The following is a 27,633-nucleotide window of genomic DNA, read 5'->3' on the forward strand; positions in this document are numbered from 1 at the left end:
GCGCGTTCCGTCAGTAGATCTCAAAGCATTTTACAGAGGAGATCAATACCCTGATTCCCATTTTACCACTGGGGAAACGGAGGCACGGAGCAGCGAAGTGACTTGCCCCAGGTCACTCCAGGTCTCCCAAGGCCCAGTCCAGTGTGGTGTCCGCTAGCCCACCCAGGTTCACATAACTGAACGTGGTCCACTCTCGAGAAAATCAAAAGCAGTTTGAAACCACAGCTGCCCTTGTGCTGCAGTGACCATGTACAACGTTCCTCTGAGGAGGGGCAGAATCTAGTGAGAGGTTGGGCGGTCTAATGGATAGCATCAGAGGGGTAGCCGTGTTACTCTGGATCTGTAAAAGCAGCAAAGAGTCCTATGGCGCCTTATAGACTAACAGATAGTGGATAGTGTAAGTTAGAGGGGCCTCAGGACTATTCTAACTTACTTCATGAACCGGGCTGGCTTCAGATAATAGCAGAGCTTGGGTGGAACTGAGAATTGGGCACTTCGGACTGGGATAAATAACTACACAAGGTGCCAGGCAAAGGAGGACTGGACTGTGCCCCATCTGTCCTGGCCTTCCATTTAAAAAGAGCAGGAAACATAGGGCCAGACCTCATCATTGCTGTAAATAAAGCGTAGTTCCATTGACTTCAGGGCGAGAATTGTATTAATTTGCAAGCACTCTGGATTATTTTATTTCCTATTCCCACACCGCCTTACTTGGAAGCTCTGGGTTGAAAACTGGGCCCCATTTTAATCATTGGGCGGTGGGGGGGTTGCCATTGACCCTGGTCTTTCTGCTGATTTATACAGGGGCATGTTTTAATTTCCAAGAGACATCCCCAAATAGTTTCTCATCCATTCAAATTACATCCCTCCCAACTGGCCAAAAACTAGTGTGGTCTTAAAATACTGGAACATTCTTTGTATGCTAGTAATGATTATTTATTTGTATTATCGTAGCGCCTAGGGACCCCATCATGGACCAGAACCTCATGGTGCTAGGACCTGTACAAACACAGAAGAAGACAGTCCCTGCCCCAATAAAGTGTGATAGTCCCTGTTTTATTGCCTGGGATCAGGAGCATTTCTCACTTTTGAACCCAGATGTGAGCTGCTGGATGGCTGAAATGGAAGAGTCATAGAATATCAGGGTTGGAAGGGACCTCAGGAGGTCATCTAGTCCAACCCTCTGCTCAAAGCAGGACCAATCCCCATTTTTTGGCCCAGATCCCTAAATGGCCCCCTCAAGGATTGAACTCACAACCCTTAGCAGGCCAATGCTCAAACCACTGAGCTATCGTGCACCCCAGGTTTCAAGGAGCTCCCCAGAGACAACTGTACAGGTAAGAAATAAGTGACCTCCTTATCAACGAGCAAAGCAAAAATGTAGAATTCCAACCAAGTGGTTGTGAACCCTTGGATTCCTGTCTCATCGTGTCCAGTATTGTAATCAGCAATTGCCAGATCTTTAGAGGAAAGATCATGCCCAGCTTCCAACCAGGACTGACTTTTTGCAAGTGGGGGGACACCCACCCTCCACCCACCAGCAATCCTTCATCTGAGGTCCAAATGTACTGCTGTCCTGTACCCTGTGTCGTCATGTACACCAAAGCAAAGTGGGTATAAATTACTACCAAATTGGAATGGTAGTGGTTTACACCCACGTCACACTCCCCCTACACTGGTGCAAATGATCACTCAAGGTGCAGGGCTGCAGAGACTAGGACCTCATTCCCATATACTGATGCCCTGAAGTGGGCATAAACAACTCTCTGAGAATACCCCCTGTGCAGGGGTCCTTGCTAGTGCATGCAGAGCTGGTATAACGGCTCTGCATCAGCCCTGATTGTAGGGAGTATGTCGGAGGTGTGGCCAGAATGTACTATGCTATGAGTAGCCTCGCTTCTCAAGGCCCACAAGGGGTAATGGGAAGCAGAGTGTAAATTAGAGCAGCCCCAAGGCTGCTCTAACTTACATCAGAGTGTGGCCAGGCCCTGAATACAGGATGTACAGAGGTGACTTTGTTACCTTTGCCCTGCCACAGCACAGGAATAGACTAACTGAGAACCAGGTGCCTAGTGTGTTTAGATGGGATGTAAATCAAAGATTGCTCCACCTTGCTCTTCGGGGGGTGAGGGGGTTCGGCTCCAGAGCTGCAGTATCAAAGGGTTTGTTTCCCAGCTTAAAACGCCTGTCTCTCATGCACAGGGAGTGACTCGTGCCTGGACGCTCTTTCTGTTCCAGCAGATGTTGAGGTCAGTAATGGCAACAAGGAGATAGATCATCATCCAGGAGGCCCTGAGGAGGCAGAACCGCGTACTGTATTGGGCAGAAGGTCCAAAGAGTATGTTGCCCAGCATCCTTGCCAAGGGAAAGCCTGCGAGGACCAACACAGTTCGGAAAGGAATCAGACAAGTCGTCCAGAGAAGAGGCAAGGAAAATCTGATCTGGCTGAAAGGGAATATAAAGACCTCGTCGCCCACCCTCCTTGCCACAAAAAGGAGAAGGCCTACAAATGTCTGCAGTGTGGGAAAAGCTTCTACCAGAGCGCGTCCCTCATTCGACACCAGTTAATCCACTCAGAAGACCAACCCTACAAGTGTCCTGACTGCGGGAAGACCTTCACGCAGAGCTCACACCTGGTGTACCACCAGGGGACCCACATAGGAGAGCGACCCTACCGTTGTGGAGAGAACTTCAACCAGAGCTCGCATTTGGGGTACCACCAGAAAACCCACGCCAGGGAGCGACCCTATGAATGTGAGGAGTGCGGGAAGGGCTTCTACCAGAGCTCCCACTTTGTTTACCACCAGTGCAGCCACTGGGGAGAGCGACCCTACCGGTGTTGGGATTGCGGTAAGAGCTTCTGCCTGAGCTCCAACCTTCTCACCCACCAGAGGATCCACACTGGAGAGCGACCCTATCAATGCTGGGAGTGTGGGAAGGGCTTCTACCAGAGCTCTCACTTCGTGTACCACCAGGGGACCCACACGGGCGAGCGGCCCTACAAATGCCCCGGGTGTGGGAGGAGCTTCAGCCTGAGCTCCAACCTTCTGAAGCATCAGAAGATCCATGTGGGAGACAGACCCTACAAATGCAGCCAGTGTGGGAAGAGCTTTGGTCTGAACTCTAACCTGATCAAGCATCGGAGGGTCCACACAGGAGAGAAACTTCATCTCTGCGCTGACTGCGGGAGGAGCTTCCGGTGGTGCTCTGCACTCATCCAGCACCAGAGGACCCACACGGGGGAGCGGCCCTACAAGTGCACCCAGTGTGGAAAGTGCTTTAGTCAGAGCTCCAACCTGATCCAGCATCGACGGATCCATGTGGACGAGGGACCCGATTCCCCTCCTTAATGTAGCATTCCCAGACTGGATCAGCCCCAGGGTCGATCTAGCCCAGTGCCCTGTCTCTGACAGTAGCCAGCACTGAGAACCCCACCGCAGGCAGATGTGGGATAATCTGCCCTCCCATTAAGGGGATGATGGCCGTAGAATTTGGACACCCAGTGGGAGGCTTTCGAAAGCATCTGAGAGTCCATGGAACTTGTGCTTCTAAATCTCTTAGGTGCTTCTGAAAATCTCCTCCTGACCATATATTTTAGAGACATTTTTGTCTTCTGGTTTCTTGTCTTCTGCTCCTATAGAGAAGCTAAACTGGGGCGGGGGGGGGGGAGGATTGGGGTCAGCCCATAAGGCAGCCCAAGAAACCAAGGGCAGTACAGGAGTGTATCCAGCTCCTTTCTCTCTGTTATGAGATGAGTTACTGCAGCAGCAGCCAGATGGGTGGAGATCTGCAGTGATTTCTGGGACGGCTAAACCTGAAAGCAGAACCATCAGGGTGATAGGGTGGGCAGCCAGACTGGTATATCATTTAATAAAGAGGCAACAGCAGAAAGAGCTGAAACATGGCTGGGTCCAGGCTTCAGGAACAGCAGGCACTGGTCTCTTACAGACCTGGGCGTATGGCCTGTGAGTGCCCGAAAGGACAAAAAAACAGAGCAATCTTGACATAAACTGGGCAGTCACTCTTAAGATTGCCAGCAGACTGTGGGTAAAGTTCTACTGGACCAGGGAAAAGAGGACAAAGCAATCCCCCTTGTTCTCAGCTGAATGGAGCATGGCGGACATGCAGAGCAGATGAAGCAAACGGGATGGTTTTGAGGTGACACATGACAAGGATATTTGGGGCCAGATTTTCAGTGTGTTGGGTGCACGCTGGGTCTTTTACTCATTTTCAAATTTGGCCCATCGCAGTTTGAAAAACCTAGTCCTTAGTTGAGTGCTTCAATGGGCGCTGAGCTCTTTTGAAAATCTGACCCTGTGTTGATCAGCATTGGGGTGGGGTGGGGGTGGGGGGTCTGAAGAGGTCTTGAAATGTTTCTGAATTGTTTTCTCCGGAGCTGAGTGCTTGAAGGAAAGGCAGGCCATAGTCTCCTTGATTTGGTGTAATGATGATGCCCAGGCATGGCACGAAGTGGGTATTCACCCACGAAAGCTTATGCTCCAATACGTCTGTTAGTCTATAAGGTGCCACTGGACTCTTTGCCGCTTTTACAGATCCAGACTAACACGGCTACCTCTCTGATACTTGAGAGTAAAGTGTGATCCGGGGCCCTAAGCATTGTGTTGTTTTGCCTTGCAGACACTTTCCAAGTGTATTGGGAGGGGAAAAGTAGAGGGTAGGAACACGGAAATGGCCAGACTAGCTCAGACCTGAGATTCATCTGATCCAGTATCCCATTTCCACCAGTGGCCAGCAGCAGCTACTTCAGAGGAAGGTGTAAGAACCGCACAGTAGCAGATGTTGGATAATCTGGCCCCACATTAGGTCTCTAATAGAGAGCTGTTTAAGTCCTGAAGCATGAGATTTAATAGCTCTGCTCATGGCAGCAGTCACTGTTCTAACTCTGGATTTTTTCTGTTATCCTTGTAAACGTCCACACCCTTTTTGAAGGACTCATTGGAATTTTAGAGTGAATTCACCACTTGTGCCCAATGTCATGTTACTTGGATCAATCACTAGGCACCCTCACATTATCCTCATCAGATCCAAAAGGGGGGAGCAGCACTGAAACCAAAGAGGAGGATCTGCTATAGGCTCATAGCTTTGTGATGTCACAGAAAGACTTGGGTTTGGGGTTCTTGCCTTCTTGCTTATCGGATAAACAACCCTATCACTTTTTCAATGTTGCACTTGTCGTCGTCTTTATTTCCTGGGTCTCGGGTGGTCCTGTTATAAAGGGCAAAGGCCGAGATTTTCCAAGATGCCTAAGGAAGATCCCACTCACAGTCAATAGGACTTTCTTGGTTTAGGTCTTGTCTATCAAAATTGTGGGAGCTGAGCTCTGTGGTCTGTGATATACAGGAGGTCAGACTGATCATCACAATGGTCCCTTCTGGCCTCGGAATCTATGAAAATAATACTCTAGTCTCTAAAGTGCCACAGGACTCCTTGTTGTTTTAGCTCTTACATAGTGCTTTTCAGCCATAGATCTCACAGCACTTTACAAAGGATGGCAGTATCATTATCCCCATTTTACAGATGGAGACACTGAGGCACAGAAAAGTGACCCAACTTGCCCTAGGCCACTGGTAGAGCTAGGATGAGAACTCATGTCTCCTAAGGCCTAGTCCAGGGCACTAGCCACTATACCACACTGCCTCCCAAAGCTTGTATGACTGTAGATAAAGTGGCAACCCACCCACCCCCAGTGCAGCTGCAGCTATACTTGTATATTTGTGCCATATAGAGTATAGCTTATTCCCCTCTGGACCAGCTCTTGATGGACAACATGATCCTCCCAGTAGAGGACTGGACCCCAAATTTTCCTCTTACTTACATGAGTAGAAATCAGACTTTTCTGGTTTTCCAGTTTTCCCCCAAATCAATAGGATTCTGTGCCCTGATGCCTAGAACATTCCCTGAGATTCTGGACTAGATGGGACGTGGCATTCAAAAGTTCTCACATGACCAATGGAAAGACAAACAGGGAAATGCCACTGAGTTGTGTACAGAGCTTCCCTTTGCTTGACCAAAAAACCAGCAAATCCTTAAAATGCCCCTCTCCTGTGATGCCTGCAGAACACTAGACAAAGGCTAGACAGCTGGTGTGGGGACCACATTAAACCCAGTCTTGTGAACCCCAAATATGGGGGGCGGGGGGAAACACTAATGAAACAGGCCTCCCAAACTCATGAGATTGGCTAAAAAATCCTGGGATTAAAAAAATTTGGGGTTATTTTAGAACTTTTAGGGGTCACGTTTTTCAGTTTTTCTCTACTACTGAGAAGACTAGAAACAAACTTAATTTTTTTTTAAATGCAAACTTAGATTCACACCGAACCCCATGACTCCAAGAGCTGGGGCTTTAAGAAATACCAACTGTCGGATGAGTCTCTGCACACTGCCCTGTTACCCTAATGGTCTTCTCCCCGCCCCAACGTTGGCCCCGGCTTTGCCCCTGCCTACTCGCTGGTGTAAGCTGCTGCATAAGGGTGCAGTAACCTACTCCTCTTCAGAGCATGGGAAAGCTGCTGCATAGAATCAGGGGAGCTGAGCACCTTGGAAACCTGGCTCTTATGTGTTGGGGTATGTAAGGGTTAAGTAAAGACCTGGGTAAAGATCATGGTAATAGGGAGTGAGGCACAGGTAAGCACTATTTCTTCGCTTGATAAAGTTGCCGTCCTTTTCCCTTCCCTTCTGCGTGGTAAGGATTGATAAGCGTTACAGCTGCATAAGGAATGCGGTTGTCTGAAGGATCCCCCTTGAGTAAAGAAGTGTTATCTCCCCCTTCCTTCCTTTCCCAGCTACAAGAGCTCGGGGTCATGGCCCCTTCCTCCTTCCCCTGTGAACTACTGATTAAGGGAACTTGTGGCTACAATTACTGCAAAGAAATGTACCTTAACGGTAAAAATGTCTGTACACTATGCTTAATACTGTAAGCAGTAAACAGGGGCAGGTATAATTATATTTAGTATCTAGCTATTAATATTCATTAGATGGGCATTCATATTACTGAATAAGGGTTTTGGAAGGGTGTCGTAGTAAATGTGGGTATTTACATATTAACTTAGATGAAAGAGTGCGACGTGATGAACTCGGGGCTTACTCGACGACTGGGTCGAGGGGAACGAGTACCGTGATAAAGAAGTCCGTTTACTCAATCCGCCCCGGGTCCTCCTGCTCCTTCTTTCCATCTCTAACATGATGGTCTTCCAGGCATGGCGTAGCAGTAGAGAAACAAGACAGCCCAGACTTTCTGCCAGGATTCAGAAGAGAAGATGAATGAGAACCAGTCACAAGGTAGGGCAGGGGTGGCCAGCCTGGGGCTCCGGAGCCAAATGCAGCTTTTCAGAGGTGAACATGCGGCTCCTTGTCTAGGCCCCGACTCCGGGCTGGAGCTGCAGGCGCCAGCGTTCCAGTGTGCCAGGGGGTGCTCACTGCTCAACTCAGGCCCGGCCCCGACTCCACCCCTTCCCCTGAGCCTAGTCCTGCACCCCTGGAAACAGCAGATCGGGAGGTGCGGGGAGTCCGGGAGGGAAGGGGAGGCACTGATCAGCAGGCTGGGAGGTGCTGGGAGCAGGGGGGAACTGATGGGGGGCTGCTGACGTGTTTCTTTGGCAAGGTACACTGGTAAATTCTGGCTCCTTCTCAGGCTCAGGCGGGCCACCCCCGAGGTAGGGCATTAGAGTGGGCCAAATCATCTGTTGGTGTAAATCAGCTGCAGCTCCGCTGAAGTTAATGGAGCGATGGGTGATTTACACCCGCGGAGGGGATCTGGCCCCACGGATTTCAGCGCCTCTGGCGGCTGATTTACAGCTGCTGAGGCTCTGGCCCCATCCGTTTCAATGGCGCTATGGCAGATTTACACCCGTGGGGGGATCTGGCCCCATGGAATTCAGCGGCGCTGGTGGCCGATTTACACGCGCCGGGGCTCTGGCCCCGCGGATTTCAGCAGCGCCCCTTGGTACAGCGCCGTGCGCTGGGGGCTGAAGCGCGCTGCTACCGCGGGCCACGCTCCCCCCGCCCCGGGCGCAGCCCCCTGAGCCTCGGCGGGTCCCCGGGCTGCGCGAAGGCTTCCGACCATAGAGCTGCCGCCTCCGCCCGTCGCTGGAGCTCACAGGCCGGGGGGAGCGAATAGAGCAGGGACCTTCCTGTTCCCAGCCTCCTCCGGCTCGCGGCAGCCCGCAGCCCCCGGGTAGCCTCCTCCCGCAGCCCTCGCGCGCCGGGAGAGCGCCCCGAAGCCGAGACCCAGGGCCCGTCCGCTGGGGTGAGCCGGGCTGCGGGGCCGGGGCCGGGGCGGCGCAGGGAGAGGCTGACCCGGGGGAAGGGGAAGCACCAGCCGGGGAGGCGAGAAATTGCTGCCCCTGGGGAGCAGGCGGGGATCGGGAGCCTGGCGGGCGGGGAACAGGGCCAAGGTGGCTGCGGCCCCCCCAGCCACTTGCAAGGGGGGGCAGGCGGCACGGCCTAAGGGGCCAGCAGGCTACCGAGGGGCTTGCAACGCGCCCGTCCCTGGGACTCCAGTGCCCCGTGCCAGGGTGGGGGCACTCAGACTGCGCCCTTTTTTGGCTAGTGGTTAGATGCCTTGTAGTGCAACCGTGGATTAACCAGGGTGCTGGGGAGCAGGGGCTGGGATCCTGGATCGGGGGGGGGGGTGATGCGGGGGAGCAGAGGGAGGGATCGGGGGTCCTGGATCGGGGGGTGATGCGGGGCAGCAGAGGGAGGGATCTGGGGTTGCTGCAGGGGAGCAGAGGGCGGGATCCAGGATCGCTGCAGGGGAGCAGGGGCTGGGATCCAGGATCTGGGGTTTGTTGCTTGTGAACCTTAATTTAGTTCTCTCCCATGGTATTATTCTGATTACTTTCTATTACACTATCACCTTGGGGCTCCAGCCAAGATCAGGGCCCCATCATGCCAGGTGCAGCGCAGATGCAGAGCAAGAGAGAGTCCTTGCCCTGAAAAGCTCACGTGCTAAAGACAAAGTTGGGAGGGGAAACTGAGGCGCAGGGCAGTTACTTGCCCAAGTTACCCAGCAAGCTCATGGCAGGGCCAGGAATAGGTCGCCCTGTCCCAGTGCAGTACCATAGCCTGAGACCATGATGAATGGACTGTGCTGGTTTTCTGCCCCAGAATAGATCTGATCTTTATGTTTATTAGAAAGAGCAAGAGGCTTACTTCAGGGCTGGTTCTGAGCCAGCCAAGTCCCCTTGTGCATGGAGGTCCTTCCCGTGAGCACGCCACCCTTTGCGCTTCAAATATCCTAGGATCTGAAGAAGTTCCCTGCGCTGTATCCCATCTGCTGGGATTCCCCATCCTTAGAGGGGATGGGGAGGACACACATTGTAACAAAGCCTCAGTGACTAGTTATCGAACCCAGATGTCACCTGCCTATTTGCCTTGTGTCTTTCCTTTGGGCTCAGGATTTCCCGGTTCCTGAGCCTCACGTGATATCCTGGATGGAACAAGAGGGAGAGCCACGTGTCCGGGATTCCCAGGACTTGGGGGAAGCGGAGCTCCCAGGAGGCACCTGTGCAGGTGAGGGAGATGTCGAAGCAGCCCCTGGACATCAGCCTGCAAGGGAAAGAGAGGAAATCCCAACACAGCTGTTGCAAGCAATAAGAGGGGGCTTTGTCTCCTCCTAGTGGCTGCAACATGTATTGCAGTATGCCTCTGAGCTAATGGGCCTGATTCTTTAAAGCAGGCTGTAGGGGCTTATGTTTTAAGATCCAGTGTTGCCTAGTGGATGGAGCAGTTGTCTGGACTTGAGAAGGCCTAGCTTCTATTCCTGGCTCTGCTACTGACGTGCTGGGTGACCCTGGGCAAGTCACTGTTCCTCAGTTTCTCCAGCTGTAAAAGGGATACTAGTGCTGACCCACTTTGTAAAGCGCCTTGAGGGAACAAGTGCTATACACGAGTTAGGGATTCTCCGGCAGCTCCAGTTCAGTGTCTTCCAACAAGCTCCTTCTCGTCTAGTTCAAGACTACGGGCAACACTTCTCTCCCCAGGGCAGGTGTCAATTCTAAGCTTTCCACCTGTCCTCGTTGACTTCCGATTCTATCCCCCCCTGCACCCATCCGACCTGGAGGTGGTCCCAGCGCCCAACTCCAGAGGGAACTGGCTCATGCTGGATATTTACGACAGTCGCTCTCCAGTTAATTGCTTGTATTGATTCCCCCAAGCAAGGTGAGGGCCCCCTGGTGGTAGGTGGTGTACAAATACATTTCAAGAGCGAGGCTGGCTATGGTACTGACACACCATAACACAGCCTGAAGCAGGCATCCTTCCAGGCAGAGCAGGGATGTCCTCCCCAGCATACATGTGGGAACAGAGAGCCCGAGGACTTGTCCATGGTCCTATGGGTAGCGGAGGAGGAAGTTGTACTGAGGTTTCCTGGGTGCTAGTCAAATGCGCTAACCACTGGGCCACCTCCCTTTCCCAGCACCCCCCTCCCTTGAAGAGTTTATAATGGCCCATAGCCACCTGGGCATTTAGGTGCCTAACTCCCACTGGCACCTAAATGGTATCCAGTGGGAGTTAGGCACCTAAATACGTGTGAGGATCTGGGCCTAATTAGACAAAAGGTGGGAGGAGAAACAGAAACACAGAGAGGGAAAGTGACCTGCCCAAGGCGGTGGCAGAGACACAGATAGAAGCCATGTCTCCAAGGGCTGGTCCAGCACTGCCCACTAGTCTGCACAGCCTTCTCTGCGTTTAGCTCGGGACTGGATTCTCTCTCTTCGTTCCAGCCGCCGGTGGAAGTGTGAGTGAGAACGAGGGAGAGACGCCCCAAGAGGGAGGCGCTGAGCCGCCGGGGCCCGTCTCTGAAAGCCTCAGGGAGGCTGTCTCGCAGAGCCCCGATCCAGAGAAGAGTCAGAGCCGGCCAGAAAGGCAGCGGAGAAAGACCCCGGGCAAGAGGCTGGTTAAATCCCCCACCCAGTGCGAGAAAGGCTTCCGGAAACTCAAGGACATCCTGGTGCTGCAGCGATCCCACTCCCGGCTGAGACCCACCATCTGCAGCGAGTGCGGCAAAGGCTTCAGCCGGAGCTCCGACCTCATCCGGCATCAGATCACCCACACCGGCGAGAAACCGTACACCTGTGCCGACTGCGGCAAAGGCTTCAGCCAGAACTCCAACCTGGTGACCCACCAGCGCATCCACACCGGCGAGAAGCCCTACCAGTGCAGGGACTGCGAGAAACGCTTCAGCGAGAGCTCCGCCCTCATCCAGCACCAGCGCACCCACACCGGCGAGAAGCCCTACAAGTGTGGGGAGTGCGGGAAGCGCTTCAGCGTCAGCTCCAACCTCATCCGCCACCGCCGGACCCACACCGACGAGAAGCCCTACATATGCATCGAATGCGGCGAGAGCTTCCGCCACAAGTCGCAACTGAGACGGCACCAGAAGCTGCATGTGGCATAGAAGGCCGGGGGGGGGCCAGGGGGATAGATCGGATACAGAACGGGTGGTTGGGTGAGGTGCGGAGGGGTTTGTGAGATGGGGGGTTCCTTGCAGGGAGGGGGGGTGGCATGGATGGCTTGCGGGAAGCTCTGTTGCTTAGGGACAGCTGGCGGTGGGATTAGATGGGAGACGGTTCCTATTTAGTTATGCTTTTTTTCTGGAGGCCTAGGGGAGTTGGGTGCATGGCTCTCTCCCGTTATATTGTCAGAGCATTTTGAAAATGCCAAAGGGATTTAAGAGCTTACGTCTGGTTGAACGACAGTGGGGCTTGTGGCTCTTTAAGCCCTATCGACTTTGCTCCTAAATCCCTCAGGTGACCTTGAAAATCACACCTTGGAGGGGTGCTTAACTCCCTTTGGCGCCTTTGAAAAATCTAAGCCTCAGTTTCCCCGGAGAGACTCCCCACCCAGGGGCTGTCACTACCTTATTGGTGAAACTGGACAATGCCGAGCCGTCCCGAGAATGAAATCAGCGAGGCGGCGCAAACTGCACCAACAAAGCAGCAGTGAGAAGGCTTCGGGAGCCCACAGCAGTGGCGAACGGCAGACCCGAAGGAGGGGTGGGTACGCTGGCATTGCAAAGAACGCCAGGATACTGGGATCCATGATGGAGATTCCTAGCATCCACCCAAAGATGGGGATTCAATGTAAGACGAGAGAGTCAACCACCCAGGCCAAAGTCAGAGCCATGGCTGGATCAGGAGCACATGGGCGTCTATGTAGCATATTGAGCAGCTGTGCATATTTAGATATTCTCTAGCATTAGCACCACATAGCACTGGGCCCTGGCACATGCTCAACTGTGTTTTAAGTCCCACTGAAGTGAGAGAGAAGCCGGAGTCCCAGCCTCCTATCAATTTAGTTTAACAGCCCTGATTCAGGCACGCACGGACTATTGTCACATCTCCTCTCTCTCAAGGTGCATGTAACGGCTCCGTTCCCATGCCAGCCTGCTCAGATGGTCCATGCACTGTCCCAAAACTTCACTGAGCAGCGGGAGGCTGATGAGCATGGCTCTGAAGGAACAGCAGAGCATGGTTTGCAAGGGAAAAGAACGTATTTTGAGGGAGGCCTTTTAAACAAGATCTGAAATCCATGGAAGAAAGATGTTTTGGTTTTTTGTTGTTGTTGTTGTTTTTTAGGAAAGACAAATCTTTGCGTAAGGCAAATGCTCTTGGAGTGGTATCCAAAGAAGTTCTCAAGACCCACCTAGTGAAGAGAAACCTTCAAAGGTTCTCTCCTCTCCTGGAGCCATTCCAAAGAATGGAAGGAGTAGCTGTGGCCTGAAAAGAGCTGGAGATTGAGGTTGTGAATATGGCTTGGAGAAGGGACAGAGATCTTTCTTGAGCAGAGCTGAAGGTCGAGGTGAACATAGAGAGGAAGCTGATGGAGAACGACGGGGACAGCACAAGCCAAGAGCAATCACCATTGTATAGTGCAGTGTCTCCAAAACACGTGAAAGCTGAGCCCCCACATTAGCCAAATGAAATCAGTTGTGCCCATCCCCCCCACTGTGTATTGTTAAAAGCTGTACCCAAGATGAGTGATGGATTGTTGATCATCATCATCTGACCCAGCCTTGCCTCACATACTTCTGTGAGCATTGAAGTAGCTCACAACACTGGCATTTAAAGCATTGTCATTGGCCTCTGAGCTAGTGCCCCATTGAAATGAACTAGGCGAGGAGCTTTTGTTTCAGGCTCTCTGCAAACTCAGGTACGTGTTGCTGTTGCATCAGCTTCCAAGGTTTTCTTCCCAACTATAACAGCTAAAGACCAGATGAAAGCTGAGAATCTGGAGAAGAGTTACAAGGTCCGCCCCCCTTTCCTCAGGCTAATTCTTCACATGCTCCATTGGGGGGGGGACACCTCACACATTGGGAAACACTGATAGGCTGGATTCTCTATAGAGGTAAAATCCAGGCTGAAAAGGAAGGTAGATGGACATGTGAATGAGGTGAAAATGCAGCTTACCCAAGATGGAAGAAGAAGCTCATAAACCTGCATATGGTTGTCTCCACCGCACCTCTGTTCAGGTGAATGGTGATGATCTTCAGCTCAGTAACGACCTGCCATCATTAGAGCAGAAAAGTAGGTCCACCTGCTGAGATGAGGCTGAAGGAGGTGGAATGGAGGATTAGCCAATGGAGCAAGGTTGCAAGTGGAGAGAGCAGGAGCTGATGCCAGGGATGAAGGGTCCTTGAACTTCACTTCAATCCAGTGGACGAAAAGTGGCAGAATCAGATCCCCCAGCTGCAGACAGAGGGTAGGGAGAGCAGTCTTGGAAGGCTGAGAAGCAAAGAGGAGCAAAGACCAAAATGTTAGCAAGACTCACCACAAGGAGGTGTAAAGGGAGCCATAAGGAATCCTAGAAGATTGGGAAAGGGAAGAGTAGCAGCAAAGTCACCAATTTGATGATGGACTTTGCAGAGCAGAAGGCTGGGAATTCATAGATTCAGATTTTAAAGCCAGAAGGGACCACCCTGAACCGCCTGTCTGACCTTCTGCATGACACAGGCCAGAGAATTTCCAAACAAATGAGGATCTGGGTGCAGGAACATGTGATGGCCACAGCAAAACCAAAGTGGTCCAAATTATGGGACAAGTCAAGGAAGATCGCTTGGAATGCCGAGAGACCTGCTGTAAATATTTAAACAAGGACAACTCCTTTGAAAAAGGGCTGGAACTAAAGAAAAATAACAATTTCCCCCCCCCTTTTTTTTTTTTTTAAATAAAAGGTAGAGTCTTTTCATGAGATGAATGTTCTTAAGATGGTGTCTGGGAAATCTGGAGACCATCACAGTGAGTGAAGAGGAACCTTCAAAGGTTCTGGGATCTCACTGAGCTACTCAGGATAGCTACTCAATCTGAACTGGCTTAGATCCAAACTCAATGGCACCTATCAAAGCAAGAAGACATCCACAGGATCCAAGCACAAAATGGCAAGCAAGTTGAGAAGATCCTGGGGGATAAAATTAAAGGAGTTTCTTGGAGATTTAGACGAAGACACAGGTGGGGAAAAACCCCAACTCTAGGAAACCTATGAAACAAGACCGCATAAGTAGAGAATGGTGCGGTCCGTAAACATCAGCCTTTGATGACTACTGTCATGGCCACATGCTCTGGAGAAAACTGGAATTTGATCATGAAAACAATCACCAGAATCCAAGATTTTAACTGTCCAAAAACCCAACAAAACATCAATTGCGTCGTGAACCAAAGTTCAGAAACCGAGAGTCTAGCGGAAACTTTGGAGGATGGACAAAATCACTAGCAGAAGGGACTTGAGTTCCGATGGAAAGGGATACCGAGGCTGTATCGAGCTGGTACCTGTTTGGTGAAAGACCGAGATCTGGATCTTGAATGAGGGTATTCCCACATGCACATATGTATATCACTGTAATAGAGACAGGTTTCTTTTTAATGTCTGAGGCAAACTTAGCTTAGGTAACTATAAGATACAGTGTCAGTGTACATAGGATTTACTAGAGTAGCATGGTTAACGATATAGCTAGGGTAGAATAGGTTCCTAGGTAGATACAAAGTAACATGGGGATGAGAAGTTCTTCAGTGGAAACCCTGAACTCTGGAGGTTCAAATCCCGATCCAAACTATCCAAAGACTCATCTCCGGTTCAGAGTAGAGCCAGTTAGTTTAAGGCCGAGATGCTGAATGAGGTGCCCAATTCCTATTGATTCCAATGAGAATCAGGCACCTAACTCCCTTAAGCACCTACTGCCAATCCCAGCGTCTGATGAGGAGTGACTGCAGCAGAGGCTAGAACAGATTTGGATTTGGTTTAAGCCGATTATGTACATGCCCTGCTTTGAGCTACATTGCTCGCAAAGCATTGCGTCCGCCCTGTACTGATACAAGTGTGTAACGGAGCATCCCAGGGTGCCAAGCTGCGGCTGCACATTCTGGGAATTTTTGCAATAGATTGTGGGATACCTGCCGGTGGCTAATGCCATTGTGGGACATGGGGTCAAACTCCCATGATCCTTCCTCCCTTAACCCACAATTAATCTGGTTCCCACTAACCATGCTCTGGGCAAAACTGAATTAAGAGTGTCCACATGGGATTCCACCGCGTCAGTCTACGTATAGGCAGCCAACCCCCACCCCCACTCCATATTCCTCTAATTTCAAGGGGATGTCTTGTGGAGGCCGGGTCTCCTTAGCAGGGGATGGAGCAGCAGAAGCCGGCCTGTTCTTTAATTAGAGGAAAAACTAGGACAAGCATAGTCGCATTTATATGCTAGTCACTTCTGCAGCGTCTCGGTGTCTCTTTTTCTTTTTAAATGAGCGGTAGGTTACTCGCATCAGTGGTCTTCGAGAGCAATCGCCCGGTCGCAGCTGGAGAAGGAGGCGCATCCATTTCCATTGCTCCCAGCCGGCAGCTGGGGTCAGTTTAAAACTCTCTTGTGGAGAGTTTGCTGCTGTTGCGAGCAGAGCAGTTGGCATGCCGGTCAGGAACATCCCTTGCACCATCCGGTGCCCGAGTCTTGCCCTAGAAGCCAGGATAAAAGTGTAGACAAACGGCTGCTGGTAGATGTTGAATAACTTGTAGGATTTCAGTTGAATAAACGAGTGGCGACAGTTTTTTTAATTAAAAACAAAACCAAACCTGTTCCATGGGATCTGGTTTCATTCTTGTCTTTGCCTTAAATTCGAATATTGCCAACCCCGAGTGATCAAAAATCATGAGCCCCCCACCACCAAAGCATCAGAATGGCCTAAAAATCTTGAGATGTAAAAATCAATAATAAATTGTAGATGTGCTTTTAATTTGCTGTTAGGGCGTATAGGGGTCCTGCTTTCCAGCTTTTCTCCACAACCACGAGGGCTAGACACTGACTTTTGAAAGGGAGCCTGAGCCTCATGACTCCTGGAGGTGGGGCTTCAAGGAAAGTAACAACACTTGTGAGACTAGGCGCCACTGAGCTCTCTTGGGATGAGATTTTGCAACAAGGCTGTGAGGATTTGGGGCCAAGTTCCCCTTCATTCTTACAGGAGTGGGGTCACCAAACCGGTTCATATGACTTTGAAATCTCAGGCCTGGTCTACACTAGACAAGTCGACATAACTATGTTCCTCTGTGTAGACAGCGCTAGGTCAATGGAGAGAATTCTCAGGGAGATGGATTACGTACACTAGCGGGAGAACCCCTCCCATCAGAGGAGGTAGTGTCTACACTGAACTGCTACTAAGTGCAGCTTTTGCATTTTAAGTGTAGACAGGCCTTCACTCTGACTCTGTGTGGATGGAAGCCAGGGCTGCAGCAGCACCCGTACGCTCCCATCCACCAGATCCCCGAGAAGTTGGGGTTTTGCTTTCCCTGTTCCTCTGCATTCTAGCTTCTGTGAGAGCCGCCACACAGGGGACTGAACCAGGGACGCCAGCGCTAAAAGCATGAGCCACTCCAGCGTGAGCTGAAGAGTTGTGACTCCCTGCCGAGCGCTGTGGAGCAGAGACTGGGTGTGACTTGCAACACACTTCAGGGGGTTACACCTCCGCAGTTATCTGCTGCCCTCATGTATTACAAATTCAAGACCTTCCTCCACTCTCCCGGGATTTGGAGTTCAGCCCCTTCCTTCCTGTCCCTGCCACTCAGGGCTCTTGCCAGAACCTGCCGCAGAGAGCCGGGGGCAGGACTGGACTTAGTTAATAGAAAACATGAGCAAAGGGAGGAAAAAAAACAGGAAAGAGGGGGAAAGAACCCCAATAATCGGCTCAATTCTCCATCACTGTGTGTCTCACCTCATGCCACGCAGGTGGGAAATGAGCAGCAAGGTACCAGGCTACTCACCTGCACAGCGTTTGCACCCTGGTGTCAAGGGCAGGCCAGCCGCGGGCCAGCACATATCTCAGCCCCCAGGCTTTATTTTTATTGGCCGAGCAATGGCCCTATTGATTTTGGTGGGAACTGCCACTCACATCAGGCCCACCGAGGGCCCATTTGGTGCTGGAGGCTGGGGAGGCTTTCCTCCCCCCCCATCTCACTTTGCTAGAGGGTTATGCAGCCGGCAGCACCTTGTCAGCCTCGCCCTGCATGTGGGAGTAGCTCACGAGGCTGCATAGCGGTCCAGGCAGGGGTGGTTGCCTACTGCAGGGGTTTTCAACCGTTTTCTCCCCCCCACCCCCCATACGCTGTAAAAACTTCGCCACAATACCTGGTTTTCTGCATCTAAAAGCCAGGGCTGGCATTAGGGGGTAGCAAGCAGGGCAACTGCTTGGGCCCATGGTCCAACACTGGCCCTGCTTTGTGGTCCCCCTGAAACCTACTCCTGGCCCCCCCAGGGGCCCCCCTGGCCCCCCTACTGGGCACGCTTGAGGAAGCTTAGGAAGAGGCTGGGGCTCATAGGAACAGACATGCCGGAGTTGCTGTTTTCCTTCAGCTCCTGGAGTCACCTTATTCCAAGCTCCCCAGCCCAATTAAGCCTTTACAGGCTGCAGATCTGGGTTGGCTGCATCCCGCCATGAGACAGCCTTAAAAGCGAGCGTTCCACTTAAAACCTACCGTCATCTGCCGGTGCAACGGGCCCCAAAAGCCAGGCGTTCTGCGCCTCGCTCAGATCAGTGGGTTCAAAGGGTGGCTGTTGCCAGTGGCGTGCGACCGGTGGTGCTAGAAAATTTGTATTTGATTAGGAATTTCAAATGTTTGCCCCGATCTGGACCCTGGGATTTTTAAACAGGTGATTGACTCGTGGAGGTGGAGATGGAGCTAAGGGGCCTGCTACTTCACCTGCAGCAGCTCTGGATGCTGAGCTGGGAGCAGCTGCTGCCCCTCTGACCATACCTGTACCATTAACAGAATTAATGCAATGCCATGGGCAAAGCTATGGGCCCAGGCAGGCCCCCACCGTTACTGCTCTGTCTGTGGGGCAGGGGGAGGAGCAACAGAAAAGCAGAGACCAGTCGTATCTATCAAATAAACAGGGTCTGGTTGGTGATAATTGGACGTGTTTTATTCGCTTAAAAGCTGGGTCAGCCGGTGGCTTTCCCAGGTCACAGCTGAGCAGGAGGCCAAAACCCCAGCTCATTTGGCCAGTAAATGAAATGACATCTGTGATCTCTGTCGCATCCCACCCTGGCAGACAGTGTGGCTGCGTCCCCGGCTAGCGGCAGGACCATATACACAACCCTGCTGGACCAGCTTCACTCGGGCAGTAGACGCTGACCCATTTAGCATCAGGACGCCGAGATCCCAGCCCCGATGCCCACCCCACTAGGGGGTGTCGTGATGCTGCCCCGTAACCCTCCTTTGTTCTGCCCATTTACTGCCACACCGCAGACCCACGCATGCAAGAGGAAAGACGAACAACTGGGCAAATTTTGATCCTGGGTCTGGTTCCTTTGCTTTTCACCCCTCTCCTCTGCCTCTCAGCCATCTCTCCAGGCGGCAGCAGCTCACGGAGGTGTTGGGCGTATCAGCCAGTCCAGCCTTGCAGTTGATTTTTTTTTTTTTTAAGTGCCAGGAATATTCTTTCACGCAGTCTTTCTGTTTAAGTCCATGTGGCCTGCTGCTTTAAATCAACGCTTAGAAGAGAAGCTGATTTAACCCACACTCAGAGCTGTGTGCTGGTGCCTTCCCGAGGTAGCTGGGAGGTTATATCAGCACGTAACAGCCTTGGCTGAGTGAAGATGCTCTTTTCGCTCGGACAGTGCAGGCCCACGCTTCAAGATCCATAAGTCCCAGGTTCAATTCCCCCGCCATCCACTAGCACTAGGAAGTCTTTAGTTCTGCCGTTCTCGCTTCTCTCCCAAAGAAGAAAACAATCCCTGAGGATAGGAAGTCAGTCAAGAAATAACATAAGAGAAGAGAAGGGGGAAAACAAAATCTGTACAACGCCCACCATGTTCTGGAGCCTACTGTGATAGAAATACCACCAGTTGGAGGTATGGTTACTGGAGCTTTGAGCTAGCGCCCGGTCTTTACATCTGTGACGCTGTTTCCGCAGTCCAAGGTATGTCACAGGCCGGAGTAGCCCTGCGGAGATACAGACAATAGTAACAATTCTTTAGATGTTTAAAAATTCAGCCTGGCCGGTATCATTAGTAACCATCTGGAATACGTCATTTTCCACAAGAGCCTCCTGTTTGCTTGGCAGGATTTGGACATGTATTCTTCAGCCACATCTTTATTATAAGTCAGTAGCGACACGTCTAGTTAAGGTTAATCATAGACTATCAGGGTTGGAAGGGACCTCAGGAGGTCATCTAGTCGCACCAAAGCAGGACCAATCCCCAATTTTTGCCCCAGATCCCTAAATGGCCCCCTCAAGGATTGAACTCGCAACCCTATAAGAAGTGTTTTCAGTTGCTTATAACTTTGCCAGACTTAAACCTTGTGAGCTGAAATTTCCCATGCTGCTAAGATGAGCCAATGGTTACTTACCCTCACTGTTAAAAAAACTGCCTTATTTCTCATCTGAATTTGTTTCACTTCAACTTCCAGCCACTGGCTCCTGTTATATAGTTGTCTGCTAGATTGAATAGCCTGCTATGGTCAAATTTTGTTCCCCGTGTAGGAACTTCCAGACTGTAATCAATCTCTTTGTTAAGCTAACTAGATTGAGCTCCTTGAGTCTTCACTATAAGGCATGTTTTCTAAACCTTTAAGTATTCTCCTAGCTCATCTCTGAACCAGCTCCAATTTATCCACAGCCGTCTTGAACTGTGGACAGCAGAACCGGACCCAGGATTCCAGCAGCACGCACCAGACTTTGTAATATTTAAAAACCGGACACTCCAGCAGGAGTGCTGGAACCTCCCCCGCCCCACCTCTTTTCCTGGAGGTCCCTCCCCTGCCCTGCCTCTTCCCCCAAGACCCTGCCCGCATTTGCTCCTCTTCCCCCAGCCCCACCTCACTCGCTGCTTTTCCCCTCTCCTCTCCTGGGTCGGGTGGGACTCGCCTGCAGAGCGGAGGCTGGGAGCTGTGGCAGGTAGGAGGTGGCCCCTGCTGAGTAAGGGCTGGCGCAGGTGATGACCTGGTGCCTCCCTGCCCGCAGTAACTGGACTTTGGGTGTCAGTGTCAGGCTCCCTTTTTGACTGGACTTTCCAGTTGAAAACCAGACATCTGGCCACCCCCTCGCACCAGTGCCAAACATAGAGGTAAAACACCACGACTGTTCCTACTCAAGATTCCCCTGTTTATGCATCCAAGGATTGTATTAGCCAATTGCATCGGGAGCTCATTATCTACCACAACCCCCAAAGCCTTTTCAGAATCACTGCTTCCCGGGAATGAGTCCCCCATCCTGTAACTATGGCCAACAGTCTTTGTTCCCAGAGGTATACGTTTACATGTAGTCCTATTATAATGCACATTGTTTGCTTGCATTAGCTTAGCAAGCGATCCAACTCGCTCTGTATCAGTAACCTGTCCCCTTCACTGTTAACCACTCCCCCCAGTGTGTGTGTCATCTGCAGACATCATCAGTGATGCTTTTCTGTTTTCTTCCACGACACTGGTAAAAATGTGACACAGGTTAGGGCCAAGACTTGATCCCTGCGGGACGCCACTAGACATAGACCCAGCTGATGATGATGATTCCCTGTTTATAGCTACATTTGCAGACCGATCAATCACCCAGGGTTTAAACCATTTAATGTGGGCTGTGTTCATTTTATAGCATTCTAGTTTTCTTCATCAAAATGTCGTACAGTACCAACTCAGACACCTTCCAGGGGTCTAAGTCTGTTACGTCAACACGATTACCTTCATCAAGCAAACTTGTACCCTCCTCAAAAATATATAGCACATTAGTTTGACAGGATCTATTTTCCATAAACCCATGTTGATGGGCATTAATTATATTACCCTTCTTTAACTCTGTTAATCAAGTCCCATATCAGCCACTCCATTATCTCTATTTCAGGAACCCCCTGCAACACCCCCCTTCACATCCTCCCACAAGGCCGGGGCTCTATGGGTCCCTCATGACACCGCCAAGCCAGGGGCTCTGTGTGCCCCTTATTCTCCTCTTGCCCCCATGCCAGGGGCTCTGGGTTAATGGGTATCCCCAATTAACCCTCTATGCCAGGGGCTCTGTGTGCCCCCCATCTCTCCCTCCCCCCTGCCAGGGGCTCTGTGTGCCCCCCATCTCTCCCTCCCCCCTGCCAGGGGCTCTGTGTGCCCCCCATCTCTCCCTCCTCCCTGCCAGGGGCTCTGAGTGCCCCCCCATCTCCCCCTCCCCCGTGCCAGGAGCTCTGAGTGCCCCCCCATCTCTCCCTCCCCCATGCCAGGAGCTCTGAGTGCCCCCCCATCTCTCCCTCCTCCCTGCCAGGAGCTCTGTGTGCCCCCCCATCTCTCCCTCCCCCCTGCCAGGGGCTCTGTGTGCCCCGTTCCCCCTTTACTCTACGCACCAGGCTCTCTGTGTGCCCCCATTAGCACCGCCCCCCTGCCAGAGCTTCTCTGTCCCCCCACCTCGGTGCTGTCCACGCATTTTACCCTGGCTCAAGGCTCAACAACCGCTGCGGTTGTCGCCCCTCCCCCCAGAGCTTATGAATCGGTGCCCCTCGGCCACGCACTCCCCCGGCCGCGCACTGCTCTCGCACAGCGCCTCCTTCTCCGCCCCCCGGTCTCCTCCTGGCCGGGGCACCTCCCCTGCCTGCTCCCCCTCCTGCCGGTGCGTGCGGCGGTGCCGGCTCAGGGTGGCGCTCTGGCTGAAGATGCGGCCGCACTGGGGGCAGGCGAAGGGCTTCTCGCCGGTGTGGACGCGGCCGTGGGCGGCCAGGTGGGGGCGCTGGCTGAAGCGCTTGCCGCACTGGGGGCAGGGGTAGGGCCGCTCGCCGGTGTGGGTGCGCTGGTGCAGGATGGCGGCGGAGCTCTTGCCGAAGGCCTTGCCGCAGTCGCCGCAGCGGTAGGGCCGCTCGCCGGTGTGGGTGCGCTGGTGCTTGAGGAGGTTGGAGCTCTGGCTGAAGGCCTTGCCGCAGGCCGGGCAGCGATAGGGCCGCTCGCCGGTGTGGGTGCGCTGGTGGCGGATCAGGGTGGAGCTCTCCCCGAAGCCTTTGCCGCACTGGGCGCACCGGAAAGGCTTGTGGCCCAGGTGGCCCCGGCGGTGTTTGAGGAGGTTGGAGGTCTGGCTGAAGCTCTGCCCGCACTCGGGGCACTGGTGGGGCCGCTGGCCCCCGTGGGTCTGCCGGTGGGTGCGCAGGTGCTGGCTCTGGGAGAAGCTCTTCCCGCACTGGGTGCAGAGGAAGGGACGCTCGCCCGTGTGGACCCGCTGGTGGGCCAGGAGGTGCTGGCTCTGGGCGAAGGCCTTGCCGCATTCAACGCACCGGTAGGGCTTTTGACCCAGGTGGGCACGACGGTGACGCAGCAAATTCGAGCTCAGGCTGAAGGTTTTCCCACAGTCGGCACAGGTGCTGGGACGCCGGGATGCCAGTGGGTCTAGGAGATCCCGCTCAGTGGGGTTTTCCCCAGCCCCACACAAGCTCTGCTGGGAGATGTCCCCTCCAGGTCTCCTGGTGGTGACATCTTGGAGATCCCGCTCTGTGGAGTTTTCCCCAGCCCCCAGTGCGGTGGTGGAGGCATGGTGATCCTGCTCCACAGGGTTTCCCCCTGCCCCAGGCTGGATCTGCTGCGAGACGTCCCCTCCAGTTCTCTCTGCTTTCCCAGTGCCTTCCCGCTGCGGGGTCTCCTCTTCAGTTTGGCTCAGGATCTGGTGATCTGCTGGAATGAAAAGGAGAATTCAGACATGGCTACAGTGCTCTTTAAAGTGCTGACATGGTCCCTGATACTACAATCCCTCTCCCCCACTCCTGATGACCCCAGGATAACTTCCTCACCCCACTCTACCTAAGGTATTTACTATGCTCCCCATCACCTCTGTATCTGAGCACCTCACACTCTTTAATGCATTTATCCTCACAACCCGCGGCGAGGCAGGGCAGTGCTATTACCTACATTGTACAGATGAGGAAACTGAGGCACAGAAACTAAGGGTATATCTACGTGGCAATAAAAGACCCACGGCACAGCTGTGGCTGCCAGGGTCAGCTGACTCGGGCTTGCGGGGCTCAGGCTATGGGGCTAAAAACTGCAGTGTAGATGGTCAGACTTGGGCTGGTTGAAGGCCAACTCTGAATCCCCACAAGGGGGTTGGATCTCGGCGCTCAGACTCCAGCCTGAGTCCAAACATCTACACTACAATGTTTAGCCCTGCAGCCTGAGCCCAGTGAGCCCGAGTCAATTGACCCAGGCTCTGAGACTTGGTGGCATGGATTGTTTATGGCCGTGTAGACCTATCCCAAGGGTGCGTTTACACTGCAATGTAAATTTGGGCTCAGACTCAAGCTTGCGCCCAACCCACACTTCCATCTACACACAACTCTGTCTGACTCAGGCCTGGACCCCCGGACCCCATTGGAGGACGGGTTTGAGCCTGTGGGTCCAGCTGGGACTCGGGCCCAAACTCCATCGTTTTGCAGTGAGGACGCAGCTAGACCCCGGGCCCCCTAGACTCAGACCCTGAGTCAGCCAATCCTATCCCACAGTCCCATGGGCCGGCGTTCTTTGACCTTGCTATCCCAAGAGTAGCCAATCGACTCCCAGGAAATGGAAGCAATCCCCCAGTTCAAACAGAGCAGCTCGGCGTTTAACCGTTCCATTTTATTCTGACCCGTGAGCTGCAAATGCCGTGAACCACCTCCTGCGTTTGCACTAGCCACCAAGCAGAAGAAAATCCTTTGCCAAGCCTGCAGCTCCCAGGAGCACAGCCAGATTTTGGAAAATCTCCGGTGCGAGGCGAGCAAACCGTTCAGTTTTAGTACGAGCACCGGGAATGCCCAAGCCTACCAGGAAATAACGAAGAACGGAGTCACTGGACCGGAGACCGCTGCCTTTCTCCGCTAGATTAAAGAGACCTTCAGTATCCAGTATTTTCTCCCTGGGATGGTACTTTGTACGCTGTAATCAAGTCACGTCTGGATGTTCTGTTTGTTAAGTTAAACAGACCTACCTCTGTCAGTCTCTCACAGTAGGGCATTTTATCCAGCCCCCAAATCATTTTTGTGACTCTCCTCACCCTCTCCAGTTGTTCAAAGTCTGTTTAAAATGTGGACACCAGCGCTGGATGCAGTCTTCCAGTACCAGTCTCAGCAATGCCATATACCCAGGTAAAATTACCTCCCTACCTTCTCCCTACTCCAATTTTTCCAGCCCTCAAATCACTGTTACTTGTGAACTTCATGCAAATACTCAGACAAGCATTCACTATTCACAGTGGGTGAAATTCACTGCAGTGCAGAGGCGCACTCATGACCCATTGAACTACTAGGGCTGAAGGGGGAATTAAGTAGTCCATAGACCCAGTGCTGGCCCCCTGGCCTGGCCTGGCCTGGTCCCCTGGCCTTGACCGGATTTTACCACTGTGCAACTGGTCACCAAAATCAAATGGTATCATTTCTGTTCTCTGATTGGATGACGTAACCTTCATTATTGATGTCCACAAAGATTCATAGATTTCAAGGCCAGAAGGGCCCATTGTGATGATCTCTGACTCCGTATGACACATGAAACTAAGTTTCTCGCGCCACAAAACTAATCTTAAAAAGAAAAGGAGGACTTGTGGCACCTTAGAGACTAACAAATTTATTTGAGCATAAGCTTTCGTGAGCTACAGTCCTCCTTTTCTTTTTGCGGATACAGACTAACACGGCTGCTACTGTGAAAACTAATCTTGTTTCTTAGTTAACACACACACACACACACACACACACACACACACACACACAGAGAGAGAAGATCAAGCCTAATAACCACTTGGGATCCTCCAGAAACAATCCAAACACTCCCCCTCATTCTAGTTCTGATTATTCATTACCTTTGCAGGCACCTCTTGGATTCAGCCTTTTGCTGGGGTCCCGGAGAATTGAGACACAGGGTTCTTCCATGCGAGAGACGGTGTCAGAATTAGGAACACACCACCTGCGAAAGAAGGGTGGGAGGTAACAGGAGGTGCTGTGACTTGTTAAACATCCGCAGAGCAGTGGCTTATTTATCTATTGGAGGCAGAGCTGGCTGACAAAATGGATTGTTTGGCTCTCTGGCAAATTCCAAAAAAATGAAAAAGAAAAGATGCTCAGTTTTGGTTGAACAGTTTTTGCAAAATTTTTGACAAATTGAAAACACAATCACTGCAGGTTGAACAAAGCAGGTTTGTTTTTCTTTCAAACATTTTTTAATGGTTTGGATGGTTTGAATAAAATTCAGGAAAATGTTGATAAATTGAAACCCTTTGTTTCGAAAATGTCAAAAGGAAATGTTTTGATTTTTTTCTGAATTTTTTTAGAGGGGTTTTTTTTTGACACAAACAATTTGGCGAAATCGACACAAAATTGTGAAAAGTTTTGGTGTCGCCAATTCTGCATTTTTCACCAGAAATTGGCTGAAAAAATCACCCAAATCTACCAGAAGGCTCTAAGCGCCCTAATATAATTAACTGTATAATAAAAACAGTTACATTAAAACCTCACCAGTGTTTAAATAATCAACTCCACAGAACCTGGGCCAGCCAGCCACCTTCCCCCTTTGTCATCCAGATCTATCCATTGGCTCTCATCCTTTACTGTACTGCAACCCCACCTTACCACCGCCACCATCTAGCCATAGAGGGTGGTCATGAGTCTCTCTGTTCTGATTGCGTCCCTTCTGGGGTCGAGCACAGCTGCTGCTCCATAAGGAGCAGTCAGTCCATGAGCAATTGCTCCAGCGTGCATGTAGCCCTAATCACAGCGTATGACGTGTTTGGCTCTGTGAATGGTCCATAGAGGATAACTACCTGCTATTAATAACAAGTAGCAGACTTAGGCCTTCAGCTTGAGTGACTGCAGTTCAGTCCTATGATGCACAGGATCAGGTGTTCAAATCCTGCTAATAAGCAAGGAGAGGAGTTGCTATAACAACACATTTGCCATGGCTGCTTTTTGCATGTCTGGGAGGCTGCGGGTGGTCTAGTGGCTGGGTCCCAGGAGTCCTGAGTTCCACTCCCAGACCTGCTACCAAACTGTTGTGCATGACCTTAGGCAAGTCACTTCCCCCACTCGTGCCTCAGTTTCCCTCCCACCCTTTGCCTGTCTTGTCTATTTAGGAGGTGCTCTCTTTGGGACCAGGAGTGTCTCCCGCTCTGGGCAGCACCCGGTACCACAGGTCCCCGAGCGCAGGGCGCTGTTGTAATACACAATCATTTCTGCTTACATCCTTTTTCACCAGTTTCTGCAGCACCTTCCACCCGAGCATCTCAAAGCGTTTACCAGCCCTGCCCCACTGATCCCACACCACCCTGCAGTGTGAGGGCGGCGTTACCATCCCTGCGTTGCTGACAGGGAAACCGAGGCACGGAAAGACTGGCTGGAGGGAACGACAGGGCTGAAGGCTGCATCGCCCCCTCACCGTGTTATCTCTGTTTCAGACAGCTGGACCTCCTCCTTCCTCCTTGCCCCAGCTGCCACCCAGGGCCTGATCCCGTTTCTCCTCTGGCTGCTTGCTCCAGGCAGCAGCCGTCCTCTCCTCTTCCTTTGCTTTTCCCCTCCCCTAGGGCGGCCTCCCCCAGGATCGGATCCTCTCCGCCCCACTCACCGCTCCTGCTGGGGGTTGCGTGAGTCTCTTGGGCTCTCCGGGCAGAGCGGCGTCCCCGCTGGAGCTGGGGGATCCAGGCAGCAGGGGCTGCCAGTAGCAGAGATCAGACACCGCCAGGATTCAGGCAACAGGAAGGTCCTTGCTGCATTAAATCCCCCCTCCTGCCCCGCACCGGGAGAGCTGGAGGATCTCTATGGGTTTAAGCCTTTAAAAGGGTGAAAACACTTCTAGGGCCAAACTGACCACCCCATGCAGTGGCCAGTGCGCCTGTCCCACCCTCTGCACCTAACCCCTAGAGCAGGTCGGGGAACTGGGTGAAATACAGTGGCCAGACTGGATGATCTAATGGTCCCTGCTAGCTTCAAGCTACGAAATGGATCCGTGGGGGGAAGGAGGTCAGAGTCTGTGCCCGCCCCCCAGCCCAGTCGCCTGTTTCTCTTTGCCAGGCCGAAACTTTAAAAGCATGGGAAAGGGAAGTTAAAGGGAAAGGTCTTTGAGTGCAGCAAGAGAGATTTAGGCTAAATATTAGGAAAAACTGTCTGAGGAGAAGCGGCGATTTTGGAACTCTTATTACTCTCCTTCTGGCAACATATTTTT

The 27,633-nt window shown here is 52.2% G+C and overlaps 3 protein-coding genes across 11 annotated transcripts in view; 2 read left to right on the forward strand and 1 right to left on the reverse strand.

Annotated features, from left to right (window-relative positions):
- The first annotated feature begins 1,851 nt into the window (after positions 1-1,851).
- On the forward strand, positions 1,852-4,298 carry LOC141975251 (uncharacterized). Its single transcript, XM_074935548.1, has 2 exons — positions 1,852-1,873; positions 2,203-4,298. The coding sequence occupies exons 1-2, from the start codon at positions 1,852-1,854 to the stop codon at positions 3,348-3,350; spliced, it is 1,170 nt and encodes a 389-aa protein (XP_074791649.1). The 3' UTR covers positions 3,351-4,298.
- A 2,860-nt stretch (positions 4,299-7,158) lies between these two features.
- Positions 7,159-27,633, forward strand: part of LOC141975147 (uncharacterized) — a 37,752-nt gene continuing 17,277 nt past the window's right edge. The window contains exons 1-3 of the mRNA XM_074935348.1: positions 7,159-7,299; positions 9,417-9,531; positions 10,743-11,411. Coding sequence (XP_074791449.1) covers positions 7,282-7,299; positions 9,417-9,531; positions 10,743-11,411 — 802 coding nt within the window. The 5' untranslated portion in view covers positions 7,159-7,281. The remainder of the gene's footprint in view (positions 7,300-9,416; positions 9,532-10,742; positions 11,412-27,633) is intronic.
- On the reverse strand, positions 18,404-27,330 carry LOC141975143 (uncharacterized). 9 transcript variants are annotated; one of them, XM_074935339.1, is made up of 4 exons: positions 27,037-27,330; positions 25,283-25,386; positions 21,987-23,127; positions 18,404-19,443 (listed from the first exon to the last, which is right to left on the reverse strand). In XM_074935339.1, the coding sequence occupies exons 2-4, from the start codon at positions 25,350-25,352 to the stop codon at positions 19,389-19,391; spliced, it is 1,266 nt and encodes a 421-aa protein (XP_074791440.1). In that variant the 5' UTR covers positions 25,353-25,386; positions 27,037-27,330; the 3' UTR covers positions 18,404-19,388. The 9 variants fall into 9 exon arrangements, with proteins under 9 accessions (XP_074791440.1, XP_074791438.1, XP_074791439.1 ...); XM_074935337.1 differs by having other exon boundaries at positions 21,987-23,130; positions 27,037-27,328; XM_074935338.1 differs by lacking the exon at positions 27,037-27,330 and adding an exon at positions 26,240-26,433 and having other exon boundaries at positions 21,987-23,130.

This window comes from Natator depressus, chromosome 20 (assembly GCF_965152275.1).
Source record: "Natator depressus isolate rNatDep1 chromosome 20, rNatDep2.hap1, whole genome shotgun sequence".
Lineage (NCBI taxonomy): Eukaryota > Metazoa > Chordata > Testudines > Cheloniidae > Natator > Natator depressus.

Excerpts from the sequence above, each read along its gene's own strand:
- LOC141975251 (XM_074935548.1), top strand. The coding sequence starts at position 1,852 with ATGTCGGAGGTGTGGCCAGAAT. Across the intron at positions 1,874-2,202 it reads GTCGGAGGTGTGGCCAGAAT|GGAGTGACTCGTGCCTGGAC; the intron begins GTACTATGCTAT and ends TCTCATGCACAG.
- LOC141975143 (XM_074935332.1), bottom strand. The coding sequence starts at position 26,068 with ATGGCTAGATGGTGGCGGTG. Across the intron at positions 25,387-26,048 it reads ATGGCTAGATGGTGGCGGTG|GTGGTGTGTTCCTAATTCTG; the intron begins GTAAGGTGGGGT and ends CTTCTTTCGCAG. Across the intron at positions 23,131-25,282 it reads TCCAAGAGGTGCCTGCAAAG|CAGATCACCAGATCCTGAGC; the intron begins GTAATGAATAAT and ends TTTTCATTCCAG.